The sequence below is a fragment of the Babylonia areolata genome, chromosome 8 (assembly GCF_041734735.1).
Source record: "Babylonia areolata isolate BAREFJ2019XMU chromosome 8, ASM4173473v1, whole genome shotgun sequence".
Lineage (NCBI taxonomy): Eukaryota > Metazoa > Mollusca > Gastropoda > Neogastropoda > Buccinidae > Babylonia > Babylonia areolata.
The window spans coordinates 46,764,119-46,779,400 of NC_134883.1; the positions used below are offsets into that span (position 1 = coordinate 46,764,119).

General features: G+C 44.3%; 1 protein-coding gene and 1 long non-coding RNA gene across 4 annotated transcripts in view; one reads left to right on the plus strand and one right to left on the minus strand.

Moving 5' to 3' along the window:
* Positions 1–1,508: 1,508 nt before the first annotated feature.
* Positions 1,509–9,185, plus strand: LOC143284875 (uncharacterized). Of its 3 annotated transcripts, XR_013055630.1 has the most exons (3): positions 1,509–4,548; positions 4,672–8,792; positions 8,825–9,185. It is a non-coding gene; the product is annotated as an uncharacterized LOC143284875 (long non-coding RNA). The 3 variants fall into 3 exon arrangements; XR_013055628.1 differs by having other exon boundaries at positions 1,509–8,792; XR_013055629.1 differs by having other exon boundaries at positions 1,509–8,754.
* Positions 7,142–15,282, minus strand: part of LOC143284874 (glucose-6-phosphate 1-dehydrogenase-like) — a 36,902-nt gene continuing 28,761 nt past the window's right edge. Inside the window, exon 12 of the mRNA XM_076591984.1 lies at positions 7,142–12,231. Within this exon, the coding sequence (XP_076448099.1) occupies positions 12,138–12,231 (94 nt within the window). The 3' untranslated portion in view covers positions 7,142–12,137. The remainder of the gene's footprint in view (positions 12,232–15,282) is intronic.

Sequence of the window (15,282 nt, forward strand, 5' to 3'; positions counted from 1 at the left end):
CAGCACTAAGTCCCAGTGCAATTTGACTTCTAGTCTGAGAGACATAGTCATTCATGAAAGACTAAGCTGCAAATGATTTCCCTTTGCAATTAAGAAACCACTGATAATACAGCTCTCACCTTGCAGTTGGCCATACTGAAAACGTATGTCAGATCAGTGATTTGATGTCAATAGCCAGTGCAACACATCTAGAGCCACTTACCTCCCTGCCCCCGCCCCGCTCCATCCCAGACTCAGTGCGCACCACACACAGCCAGAGGCCCGTCATGGATCCGGTCCCCTTTCTCACTAAAAAACCTTCAGCAAAAATTTTCCCCATGGAAACCCTCTTCCATTTGGGAATTCCATCACTGAATGAGACTCAGTGACCTGTGGGCACATGAAATGCACTTCCACAGCCTGATCCAACCCAGCCATTGACTGCCGACAACCTTCTGCAGGTTACTCCAACAGGCCACACTCAGGCAGAGAAGCCACCAAGCCTTCCGTATGCCCCTTCGTGATGGTACCTACCTGGGCAATTACACAACCCTGTCCCAGAGACACCAGGGACATCAAGTCTTTTGTTACCAAATGTCTGCCATCCTATGCATAGGCAACATACCAGTGCTGTCATTTTTTGACAACGTCAAAAAAGGGGGGGGGCCAGGGGCGGGGGAGTGCCCATCGCCTGTCATCTCGCATGGAGGAGCTCCACAGATCTGGCTGTCATGCCTGAGGCAGGCCCAACACGGTGACCTACCTCTGTCTCGTGCCACAGTTTCCTTCAAACACAAAAACCACTTCCACTATCGGCCCACATCCGTTGTGGAATCATCAGATCAAACCACATGCGCACCTCCTTGCATTGACGCTCATCCGCGCTCATCTGCTCAGCTGTGGTCCACAGACCTCCCCCACAATACAGCTGTGGACCTCTGTCTTCTTTACCCGCACTAATGTCCTTAGGCGACACAGTACACTCTACTTTCGTCAAATTCTACTTGAGGGACACCTATCGCCTAAGGGATAATGGCTCATCGACTTCTACCAGAGAGATGTCGCACGCCTGCGGGTTGATGGCGCAAGAGCCATCGCTTCTGTGGTAGCTGCACAACAGACCATCACAGCTCACAGACAGTAGAACAGGCGAGCCCTCCACCTTGTCGTGCTATTCTGCACTAGTTGGGTCACGGTTAAGTATGTGTAATTAAAAGGAAATTTTCTATCTAAAATTACGTTTAAATAACATACTTACCGTGACCCAAATTTAAGACCCTCCCGTCCTCCCCGCTTCCTGTTCTTCCTGCTTACTGCGCTGGTGATGGCATATTGCCGTCAAAAGAGGGCGATAACCAGCGGGACAAAGGGGAGGTTACCTACTTCCGGGAGGTTATCGGCCGTAGTTTCGTCTGCTCCGCATGGGCGGATAGTTTGCACAGGACAGGAATGTCAGACCCCTGCCGGAGTCTGCACTAGTTGGGTCACGGTAAGTATGTTATTTAAACGTAATTTTAGATAGAAAATTTCCTTTATTATGTATGTGTATCATGAGAGAAAGAATGAAGTGTGTACCTTGGATATAAATTATGATTATTATGTATGTGTATCATGATGGGAGGGAAACCTATGTGATAGATATTTTTATGAAGATGATATTGAGGTGGATGATGTTACTAGGTGTGACACATTTCAGATCTGCACACTGTTTATTTCACTGTGTGGGTGGGGGATGCTGAGTGTGACATGTTCCAGACTTTACATCGTCAATGTTGCACTGAGTGTGTGTGTGTGTGTGTGTGTGTGTGTGTGTGTGTGGTGAGGTGACTGTGTGAGAGTGGGTGTGGCATGGGGTGGATGGAGAGAGGTATATGTCAGTGGGACATGGTCCACTCTGCGCATGGTTGTGTGTGAGTGACTGTAGGGGTGTGTGTGTGTGTGTGTGTAGGGTGTGTGTTGATGTGGACACAGTGCAATCCGGACTCTTCCACATGGTGTACATGGTGTGTGGGGTGAAGGCAGACAGAGTGACTGTCTGTGTGTGTCACTGAAAGACGTTTTAAGAGAAGCGGTGAGGTGTGTGTTGTTGAAAGGCTGTTTTAAGATATGACGTAATGTGTGTATTGTTGAAAGACTGTTTTAAGATATGACGTGATGTGTGTATTGTTGAAAGACTGTTTAAGAGAAGTGGTGATGTGTGTATTGTTGAAAGACGGTTTTAAGAGAAGTTCTGATGTGTGTATTGTTGAAAGACGGTTTTAAGAGAAGTTCTGATGTGTGTATTGTTGAAAGACTGTTTTAAGATATGACGTGATGCGTGTATTGTTGAAAGACTGTTTTAACTCTCTCCATACGAACGGCGAAAGAGACGACGTTAACAGCGTTTCTCCCCAATTACCACCATCAAAATATTACAAGCGGAAGGCTCTTACACTGAAGAGGTGAATGTTGACAAAGAATACCACAATTCTGACGACGGAAGCTAAAGGTTGGGTCATTCAGACACCCACTGGACATCCAAGGGGTCTGAAGAGGAGAACAGAGGACTGGTCGTACTGAGTGAGTTAAGAGAAGTTCTGATGTGTGTATCATTGAAAGATTATCATTGAAAGACTGCTTTATAGTTAGTGGTGATGTGTGTTTCATTGAAAGAGGGTTTTATAATAATGCACGGTGGATGTTCACATATAATCTACATCACTGTCTGACTGTTTCCATTGTTCACAGCCATTCTCCCCTTGACTGTGTTGAAACATGACACACGTATGACACATGTTTGATACAGGAATGACAGATGTGACATGAGTATGACACAGACATGACACATGCAATTACAGACACGACATGGGTGTGACACAGACATGAAAGTGTGACACAGACATGGCACATGTGTAACACAGACATGGCACAGATGTAACACAGACATGGGACAGGTGTGACACAGACATGAAGGTGTGACAGACATGACACAGGTGTGACACAGATATGACACACGTGTGGGGAGTCCTGTCTTGTCAACAGCGTCTCAGTCCTACCCTGTCATTGGGGTTGTTGCCAGCTGTACTGTACACACACACACACACACCTTTTTTTTGTTTTGTTTATTGGTTTTGGTAAATGTTTGCTACCCCTGTCAGTGGCATAACTCCCATGCTGCGTGCTCCCTGTCCCCCATACACAGCCACACCTGGGTTCATCTGTCACATGTCAGTGCCGGCAGTCCACAGTGTACTTTCCATGTTGGGTCGTGAGGAAGCCACACACCAGAGGAGACTCTGCACTGCTGCCTAGTCACTATGGTGGTGTTGAGTAGTGCAAGTTCTGATAAAGCATACACACACAGAGAAAGATTGAATGGTGCTCTTTGGTTTGGGCCACAGTTCCATGACCACACCCATTCCCCCACACCCCAACTCCAGCACCCCCCCCTGCCTCCCCTCCCCCCATCCCACCCCTCCCCTCTTTCCAGCAGTGCTGGTGCAGAATGTCACCCCTCTTTCCTGGTGCAGAAAATGTCACCCCTTTCCTGGCGCAGAATGTCACCCCTCTTTCCTGGTGCAGAAAATGTCACCCCTCTTACCTGGTGCAGAATGTCGCTCCTTTCACCAGCACAGTGCTGGTGCAGAATGTCACCCCTCTTACCTGGTGCAGAATGTCACCCCTCTTTCCTGGTGCAGAATGTCACCCCTTTCCTGGCGCAGAATGTCACCCCTCTTACCTGGTGCAGAATGTCACCCCTCTTACCTGGTGCAGAATGTCGCTCCTTTCACCAGCACAGTGCTGGTGCAGAATGTCACCCCTCTTATCTGGTGCAGAATGTCACCCCTCTTTCCTGGTGCAGAATGTCACCCCTCTTTCCTGGCGCAGAATGTCACCCCTCTTTCCTGGTGCAGAATGTCACCCCTTTCCTGGCGCAGAATGTCACCCCTCTTTCCTGGTGCAGAAAATGTCACCCCTCTTACCTGGTGCAGAAAATGTCACCCCTCTTACCTGGTGCAGAAAATGTCACCCCTCTTACCTGGTGCAGAATGTCACTCCTTTCACCAGCACAGTGCTGGTGCAGAATGTCACCCCTCTTACCTGGTGCAGAATGTCACCCCTTTCACCAGCACAGTGCTGGTGCAGAATGTCACCCCTCACCCCTCTTACCTGGTGCAGAATGTCACCCCTCTTACCTGGTGCAGAATGTCACCCCTTTCACCAGCACAGTTCTGGTGCAGAATGTTCAAAACACACAAAGTCTTTTGTGTGTGTGTGTGTGTGTGTGTGTGTTTGTCAGTGAGAGAAAAAAATCTCAGGAGTTGTGCAACATCCATGTCAAGAGCAGAGATGTCAGTTTTTAATTTGGGTGTTAGAGGTACAGGTGGACGTCACTGAGACAGGCTGTTTGCATGGACATTTAGTGAATGGTCTGGGGTTGGGTTTTATTTTGTGTTTGGCATTGGTTTTAGTGTTTTGTGTATTTACCACTCACATTTCATAGCTTGTGTAGTAGCTGTGTGTTTATCACCTATATTTCAAATCTAGCTTTTAGAGGCAGTGTGTTTATCACCCATATTTCATAGCTAGGTTTTAGTGTAGAGTCAGTGTGTTAATCACTCACATTTCATAGCTAGGTTTTAGTGTAGTCAGTGTGTTTATCACCCATATTTGATCGCTAGGTTTTAGTGTAGAGTCAGTGTGTTTAGCTAGGTTTTAGTGTAGAGTCAGTGTGTTTATCACCCATATTTCATAGCTAGGTTTTAGTGTAGAGTCAGTGTGTTTATCACCCATATTTCATGGCGAGGTTTTAGTGTGGAGTCAGTGTGTTTATCACCCATATTTCTTAGCTAGGTTTTAGTGTCGCGGCAGTGTGTTAATCACCCACATTTCATAGCTAGGTTTTAGTGTTGAGTCAGTGTGTTAATCACCCACATTTCATAGCTAGGTTTTAGTGTCGCGGCAGGGTATTTATTACCCAGATTTCATTCTCAGGTTCAGTGTCACGGCAGTGTGTTTGTCACTCACTTTTCATAGCCAGGTTCAGTGTCGCGGCAGTGTGTGTGGTGAAGTGCGTGGAGACAGTCTGTTTCCAGCACAGCTAGTGTGTCAGATGTGTGTTGCCATGGTGACTGATCCCTCCACTGCTCAGCATTTGAAATCTGTACATATGATTTTATCATATTGTAGTATATCTCTGTTATTTCCAGATTTTGTTTTTAATCATTTCTTTGGAAAAAAAGAATCTAGGGTTGTCTCTCTAGGCTGACAACGTGTTGGGTTCAAGAGGTCAGGCATCTGCTCCTTTAGATTTGTTCTGTTAACCAGCAGATGTGTGGCGTTCATGAATCAGGCTGCATCTGTGACACCTGCACACTGACACCCGTACACTGACACCGACACCTGTACACTGACGCTGCAGTGTGGATGGACAGAGGGATGGACAGACACACAGACAAGATGGACAGACAGACAGTGTCGGTGAGATGTGTTACGTCCGACCTGTCCCACATGCTGATTATGTCAGACTTGTTCTCAGACCCACCTCCACCCCCTCACCAACACACATTGTCCCAGACACCTGTTCACTGTGTGTAGTTCATCAGCTGTGAACAGTGTTGTAGTTCATCAACTCCATAGACTTTCATCTGAAAGTACCCACCAACACCTTGAACAAGCATGGGACAACTGCAGCAAACATTTACAAAGACTACAGCTGTGAACAGCTTGACCTCAAAGCCCACAGACTCGTGAAGACTACAGCTGTGAACAGCTTGACCTCAAAGCCCACAGACTTGTGAAGACTACAGCTGTGAACAGCTTGACCTCAAAGGCCACAGACTTGGGAAGACTACAGCTGTGAACAGCTTGACCTCAAAGCCCACAGACTTGGGAAGACTACAGCTGTGAACAGCTTGACCTCAAAGCCCACAGACTTGTGAAGACTACAGCTGTGAACAGCTTGACCTCAAAGGCCACAGACTTGTGAAGACTACAGCTGTGAACAGCTTGACCTCAGAGCCCACAGACTTGTGAAGACTACAGCTGTGAACAGCTTGACCTCAAAGCCCACAGACTTGTGAAGACTACAGCTGTGAACAGCCTGACCTCAGAGCCCACAGCCACAGGGTTGTTGACTGAATGCTGCATTATCTGAATGTGATGGTTTTGGATAACTACATATTAATCTTTGTATGTCAACACCTTGAATATTTGGTATGTAGGTGCAGGTATTGGATGATTTCATATTTATTAATGTCTGTCTGTGAACAGCAGAAAGCTTGGCCTGTTGCTTGAAGTATTATTTGACATATTATTGTTGATATCTTTACACAAAAAAAAAGTTGACTTTGGCCTGCAATGCCCAGTATCTCTTTAGTGTGACAGCGATATCAGCTTCCCTCGGGAACGGAGGTGGCATCAGGGGGTGGGGGTTATTGAGAATTGACATGATAGACTGACGGGCGCAATAGCCGAGTGGTCAAAGCGTTGGACTGTCAATCTGAGGGTCCCGGGTTCGAATCACGGTGACGGCGCCTGGTGGGTAAAGGGTGGAGATTTTTACAATCTCCCAGGTCAACATATGTGCAGAGCCTGAACCCCCTTCGTGTGTATATGCAAGCAGAAGATCAAATACGCACGTTAAAGATCCTGTAATCCATGTCAGCGTTCGGTGGGTTATGGAAACAAGAACATACCAGCATGCACACCCCCGAAAACGGAGTATGGCTGCCTACATGGCGGGGCAAAAACGGTCATACACGTAAAAGCCCACTCATGTACATACGGGTGAATGCAGAAGAAGAAGAAGACATGATAGACTGAGGATATTGAGATGGAGAGGGAGTTGGAACAGGAAAGCTCTGTGTAGTGATTCCAGTGATCTGACTGTCAGTAAATGACAGGGTTTTTTTTGTTGTTGTTTTTGAGACCCACCACTTACTTGAGGTATAGCCCTCTCCATTAATTTCTAGACAGTGTACTTTGCACATTTATCTATTATTTCTCATACCTTTATTTGTGTATGTATTAGTTTTTTGTTCAGATATGGCTTCAGTTAGTTTTAGAGTTGATTTTTGTGGGTTCCCCCCAAAAGGTTGTCCATGTATGGAAGGCAAAGTGTGCGAGTGGTGACCAGGAACAGGAGAAGGTGTGGAGCAGAAAAGTGGGTCAGTGTGAAGTGAAATTAGGTGTACCCCAGTTGTTAGTTGTCAAACAGCTACATATATCAAACCTAGATGTTCCAGTTGAGTTGTTTAACAGTTTAGTCAGTGGACCTCAACACCGCCTTTCCTGGGGGGGATGGTAGAGAATGGGGAGACAGCCATTGCACTCTCATAGAGTAGAATGTTCACTGTATTATGAAGGTCAGTGTCAGTGTGTTTTAATCACCACAAACAGTGTGTATGAACCATTTTAGGATATGTGATGTGTGGGTGTGTGCATAGGTAAGGTTTTGTTCAGTTCTCAGCGCAGGAACAATGACGTGTGGTGTGTTCCTTCGAAATGTGTCTGTGAAGCGATTGTCTGTGTTGTACACTGCAGATGGCAGTGGAGGGATACTTGGCTGTTCTGATTGTGTGTGTGTGTGTGAAGGTTTACACATAAGCACAAGTGACATTTTCAGAAGTTATTTATAGATGTATATTCCAGAGTGCAATGTGCAGGCGTGTGGTATTGCATGTGGTATGACCTCATGATGTGAGTGATGTGTGTGTGCGTGAGCATGTGGTTATTATGCGATCAGCACATTGCAGTGCTGGTCAGTGCGGACATACCTTGATGTACCTGCATTGTACAGTCCTGGTTAGTTGAGGTATGTTTCATGTAATGCTGAATACCTGACACCTGTCATCATAGCCATGTACATACTGTACCTTGTGTAACTCTCAGCAAGAAGGAATCAAATGAGCCTGCAACTTGCTCTGCAGTGTGTGTGCGTGCGTGCTTGTGTGTCCCTCATGGCAATCTGCGAGAAAAACCTGATCCTTTCAACATCTCTTTATTCATAGAAAAGATATCAAATAAGTTAGACTTTGAATGAACAGCTCAGGCCAGGTGAAGTCTACAGGGCAGCGACAGTGACGACAACGCACCTGGCATTGCACACATCTTGTCACCTGATCCAGCACGTGTGTTGACAGTGCGTCCACACCAGGTGTGTAGTTTCCATCACCTAGTACTGCTGTTAGTGTGACACAACCAGCCTGGGTCCCACAAGTTTCCTTGCTGGGGCTGTGTGTTTTCGGTCTGTGGACTTTCCAGTGTGGATTCTAGAAAATTCTGAACACTGTGCTGCCAGGATTGCTGAAGCAAATGAGCCCAGATGTCGCTGTTTGTGCGTGTGTCCCAGTGTCAGGGTACACAGATCACTGGTTATTTCACAGGAACACACAGTACACACTGCACTATGTGTACACATAGTTTCACAGAAACATGGTGTACAGTGTGTACACATTTCATAGTCACATATACACACTGAAGTATGTATACATGTGTTGTTTCACAGTACACATTGCACTCTGTACATATGTTGTTTCACAGCAACACTGTGAGCCATCAGTCCAAATGGCCTGCCAGATAAACAGACATCAGTACAGACCGAGGAAGAAGATAGACATGAGTACAGACAAAGAGGAAAAGGGTAAGTGACCTGTCCCACCACCTGTGGCACACTGACAAACCACCAGATAAACAGACAAAAGTACAGAGAGGAAGAGGTGAGATAAACAGACATGAGTACAGAGAAGAGGAAGAGGTCAGATAAACAGACACGAGTACAGAGAGGAGGAAGAGGTCAGATAAACAGACACGAGTACAGAGAGGAGGAAGAGGTCAGATAAACAGACATGAGTACAGAGAAGAGGTCAAACATACACGAGTACAGAGAGGAGGAAGAGGTTAGATAAACAGACATGAGTACAGAGAGGAAGAGGTCAGATAGACATGAGTACAGAGAGGAAGAGGTCAGATAAACAGACATGAGTACAGAGAGGAGGAAGAGGTTAGATAAACAGACATGAGTACAGAGAGGAAGAGGTCAGATAAACAGACACGAGTACAGAGGAAGAGGTAAGTGACCAGTCCTAACACCTGTGCCACATGGAGTGACCAAGGCTGTTGACTGGAATCTGTTGGTCAGGTGTTGGACCCAAAGTCATTGCTGTACAAAAATCATGTCATGCACTCCATCACAATACTACATAATGAAAACCACAAAAAAGGTATTTAAAACAACACAAAAAAAACCCAGTGTACAACATGAGGGAAAAGGTCTTTCACGATGCCAGATCACGAACGTGTAGAGTCTTGTTACAGATCTGATCAAACAAAATATAACGTACACTACAGATGGCTGCTGGGTACACAGACATACCAGAGGTCAGAGTACAGTCCCCTGACCATGAGCAACACACCTGGAGTATGTATAGCGAGTATGACGCTTCTTGTCCGATACACAGCTTCACTTCCAAGGAGGCCAGCATACAGACTGATCCATAACTTGAAGTTACACCACATCTGCTGGAGAGGGGGAAAAAAAACCATACCTGACTTGCATAAGCCCAAAGCTTAAGTATGTATAAACCAGCCTAATTTTAAACATGGTAGATCACATAAGTATCAGGTATGCATAAACCAGCCCAAAGTTAAATATGGTCAAACAAACAAAATAAGTATCAGATATATAAAAACCAGCTGAAAATTAAATACAGTAGATAAACAAAATAAGTATCAGGTTTGGAACACAATACAGTATGTCATCATGTCCAGACTGCGTGGCTGAATTACCTCCCCACACACACAGCCTGACATTAAAGAAACAAAACATTCAGATGACTAAGAAAGCTACAGCCAGCCAATGAGAGAAATAAACCAGAACAATCCACATTCTGGCAGTGAGCCATGTACAGACAACTCTGCTTTGATCAGTTTCGGCAGGTCAGAAAGAGAGAAGCCCTCTGTGTGGGATGATGTGGGGGTGGGTAGGATCAGGAAGTCAGGAGTGGAGAAAAGTGAAGGGGTGGGGTGGGGGGGAATGTGGACAAGAGGTGAACCTGAATGTCACCATAAAGCCCTATATCAATTGGAGAAATCTGTGGTGACAAAAAAAGAACACAATACAAATGTCATCAACACGTCTAGACTGCATGGCTGAATTACTCCCACCCCCCCTCCACACACACACACACACACACAGTCTGACCACAACAGCTATGGCTATAGTAATACCACCTTTTGTGAAACAGACCATAACAGTGAGAGTGAAACCACCCTTTGTGAAAAGGACCATAACAGCTATAGTGATTACTGATACCACCCTCTGTGAAACAGACCACAATGGTGTCAGATAACAGAAAAAAGGTTTGTGCATACATGTAGATGGTCTACATGACTGACATATTGTTCAAAGCTGTAACAGTTGTATCATCACCCCCTCTCCATCCACCTGCGCAACACCCAGTTGCCTTTACAAGGCCATCTTCAGGCCTATTTTTCGATTACGTATGGACAGCATTTAATTAAAAAAAATAAAATAAAAGTGTATTTTCTCATTGAGGAGTTCTGTTCAACAGAAGGCATCTTCCTCCAGTATTTCCTTTGAAAACTGATAACCATGGGCCAACTTTTTTTTTGTTTGTTTTGTTTCACAATCGTCAAAATTATGACCCAACACATGCATACTAACACCCGCACACATGAACATGTTAGACGTTTTAAAGGCTTCACGGTGACACAAACAACTCGTACACTTTCCCTCTGTCACACACACACACCTAACCATGCCTGCAGCAGACAGTGCCTTTCAAGGTGCAGTGAAATGGTCCTGACCTTTTTGTGAAGTGTGTAACATGAAGCGCCACTCAGTGATTCAGACCAGCGGCTCTGTGCTGTCTGTCAGGCTGGTGAACCCCACCTCCCAGTAAAGTTCAACGCACAGCCTCTTAACAAACGATTTGATAACAAAAATAACATTCAACATGAGCCTTTTTGTCAAAAATAACATTCAATATGGGCCTTTTTGTTAACAAAAATATAACGAACCTACTTGTTAACATAGCAGTGAACGTGAACCTATTTGTTAACAAAAGTAATGTTCAACATCAACCTATTTGCTACCAAAAATAACATTCAACATGAGCCATTTTGTTAACAAAAATAATACTAACCAGTTTGTTAACAAAAATAACATTCAGCACTTGAGCCTCTTAATTTATGTTCAACACACAGATATGTGCATACATGTACGTAACCAGCAGCAATTGAAGAAAACTCTTGTTTGTTGCATAAACAGTTCATAAACCAAAAACAAGTTGTCCACACACACACACACTCTCAGCCCTACCCTACCCACCCCTCTTTCTCTCATCTCCCCCACACACTCTCCTGTCTACATCTTCATTTCCAGGGTACATCTCTCTTCATTTCTAAGCTACATCTTTTTTTGTAAAAATTCTTTTCTTTTAAGAGAGATAGTGAAGTACTCTTCTAGATTCTGTCAAGAATTTCAATTCAGAGATGATGAAGTATTCCTGTATCTTCTATCTTGAACCCTCTGTCTATGATTGTCATTAGTAGGGCACATCTCTTTTTTGTTGTTCTTCCACGTGTTTCCACTGTCCATGTCTAACAGTCGGTTCTGCCAAACATCTTCATACTTCATTGTCTTGCCACATCCTTAAAATACAATCACAACATTTGCTTTGTATATATATACATGTTCGTGTGTATAAGTGTGTGTGAAAACAGGACAGTGCATGCATGTCAAGTTTTGTCAGCTTCTGTGCGTGTATAGGTCTGATGTCCACTTTCTTTTTTTTTTTTTTTTTTTTTTATCAGTTTTTATTTACTGTAGATAACAGAGTAACAGTTACATGGCTGGAGCAGTTTGACGGACAGAGAAAGTGCGCATCACTTGACAGTGGTCACTTTCTGTCCAGCAATGGACCGCCACTCACACACTCACACAGAGAAGTAAAACAGAACTGAATCACTGAACACTGTCCTTCACTCTAACGATGTCCCAGACACCAGTCTTCTGTGCAGCCAGCTGTGCACAGTGTGACAGAAGACATCATCCCCGAGATAAGGTCCTCTAAGGCAGAAAGTGAGCACAACCATTGGACCACTGAGTGCTGAGCTGTGCCCTGTTGAGCATCATCACCCCCTCCCTCCCTCCTCTAGATCTTGGACTCTGGTTTCTTCCACTGGTACGTGCCTGTGTAGCGGAAGTTGAACTTGTCGCACAGAATGTCGTTCTCCTTTGGTCCTCGGCTGAAAATGAACAACAAAAACGGTTCATCAAATTACAGGCACTTTGAGATCTCAAAAAGCGTATTAACCCTTTGAGCCCTGACCACTGCTTTATCGGTGGTAGAGAAAAATGACATAATGCCTAGCACACTTGTGTTGTGTTTTGCTATTGGTTGACTTATATTGAAGAGCCAATCAGAAAAACCGTAATATTCTGACATCAGTGAACGTAGTACCAACATGGCCGCACCTTTTCACTGTGTTCTGTGCGTGTGCTTTGGATAAAAAAAGATCAATTTCAATACAAGTCAACCAATAGCAAAACACGACACAAGCGTTTACTCACCGCTCAACGGGTGGCTAGGCATTATGTCATTTTTCTCTACCACCGGTAAAGTGGTGGTCAGGGCACTCTTTTTATATCTGCCGTGACACATTAAATACCAATTATTTGCAAATTTTGGCTCAGCAGCTCAGATAGAAGGGTTAAAACTGCTCAGGAACTCAGGGCTCAAAGGGTTAAGTCATTCAGCCACCAGAAACCACTGGGTCTGTTCCACACCAAACAGATCTGACAAAGACATGGGTGGGAGGGACTGAGTTTTTTGATACTGAAATGCTTGCAGCCAGGATCTTACAGCTGCTTAAGCTCAAGTATGTGTCTTAATAAAATAAAAAAGAAAAGGATTTCTTTTTGCATTACCAATAGAGAAATTTGTTCAAAAAGGAAACTGTCCCACCCATACAAACCCCTTGTTGAGCCAGGCTTGCCCAACACCACATGAACGATGTGCGTGGACTTGGTAAAGACTGTTCTCTTTAAAAAAAATTTTTTTTAATGAATATTAGTGTTATTATTTGCACACACCTAGATACAATGGGCAACACATTACAGCCAAATGCAAGAGATAGAACCCACAACATGCAGACCTTACACAACCAACATGTGATTAGTGCTGGTTTTCCTCTTCTTGTGGTTTTCCAGATGGGTCATGCACCAAGTTGGAACAGATTGTCAGTACAGTGTGAGACTGTCACTGTCAGCACAGGGCCCCTCCATCCCATGACCCAGGAATGACACAGGGACATGGGGACTGACCTCCTGAACCCCAGTCATGGGGACTGACCTCCTGAACCCCAGTCATGGGGACTGACTCCTGACACCCCCCCCCCCCCAGTCATGGGGACTGACCTGACCCAGTCATGGGGACTGACCTGACCCAGGCATGGGGACTGACCTGACCCACATAGGGACTGACCTGACCCAGGCATGGGGACTGACCTGACCCACATAGGGACTGACCTGACCCAGGCATGGGGACTGACCTGACCCACATAGGGACTGACCTGACCCACAGACATGGGGACTGACCTGACCCACAGACATGGAGACTAGGCAGACAGCCACCTCCACACACCACCCTCATTCTCAACACACTTTGAAACTGGAGACGTCCCTTGTGGTCCACTAGGAGATAAACATCAGTTGGATTCAGCTGAACACAGGGATATGGAGGACTTTACCAAAGACACGGGGGATATGTTAGCAGAGAAAGACAGGGGTGCATAAGACAAAGAGTGATATTACCAGACAGAAAGATGAAAATACAACAATAAAAAAAGACGGTGATGTGTCACTTTGAAACGGGGGGGGGGGGGGGGTTTACATTGCCAGAGAAATAAGATACAATATGGAAAAGGGTTACATTACCAGAGAAACAAATATATTGGCAGGCAAAAAAGATACTATTAAATTACCAGAGAAATAAGATACACTGTGGAAAAGGGATACACTACCAAGAGAAACAAATAAATTGAAAGGCAAAAAAAAGGAGACTATTTCCAGAGAAACTGATATAGTGACAGAAGGAAAAAAAGGGGGATACATGACCAGAGATAGGTACATTACCAAATACGTATGTTGACAGAATAAAATGGATATGTTACCAGAAACAATGTGAAATGTTAACTTAAAAAAAGGAATACAGTACTACATATATAGATATGTTAATAGAAAAATGAGATATATGACCAGAAAAATAAATAATGTGATATGTTCACAGAAAAGGGGGTTACATTACAAGAGAAACAGACATGCTGAAAAAAAAAGGAATATATTACCAAAAAAAAAAGATATATGTTATACACACACACACACACACACACATATATATATATATATATATATATACTGACAGAGAAAAAGGGGGAAAATGAGCAGAAAAAGGGACACATTACCAGAGAAATAGATACATTGAAAGAGAGAGAGAAAAAAAAAGGAAATATTAGTAGATAATGGGATACCTTACCAAACAAATAGATATATTGAAAGAGAAAAAAAAAGGAAATATCAGTAGATAATGGGATACCTTACCAAACAAATAGATATATTAAAAGAGAAAAAAAAAGAGGAAATATCAGTAGATAATGGGATACCTCACCAAACAAATAGATATATTAAAAGAGAAAAAAAAGAGGAAATATTAGTAGATAATGGGATACCTTACCAAAGAAACAGATATACTGACAAAGAAAAAGAGGGATATATTAGTAGATAATGGGATACCTTACCAGAGAAATAGATACATTCACAAAGAAAATGAGGATATATTAGCAGAAAAAGAGATATATCACCAGGAAAACTGATATACTGTCAGAGAAAGAGAAGGATACATTAGCTGAAAAATGCACACTATGCACCAAAGAAATGACAGAGGGTACATTCCCAACAAAAAGAGAAAATCCCCTGCTCTCATGGTGACCCGTTTCCACCCCCCTCCATGTCTGCTTTGGGTGAGTTCCTGACAAAGACTTCTGCATCAACAGATTCATCATATGGCTGTCAATGGAAGGATGTGGTGGACGTCTCCACTCTGGAGGGGGTGTTCACTCAGTCTGGCTTGTGGATAACCGATTACTGTTGTCAAATGGGGGTGTGGGGGGGTTACAAGGTGGCGTCCTGCATATACTGAATGAGAACAGGCACCAATACCACTGCAGTACTCAGCAGCAGTGTGTGTGTGTCCACACAGTGACCTACCATCCACAGTTCCCTGTGGACTGCTGGCAACA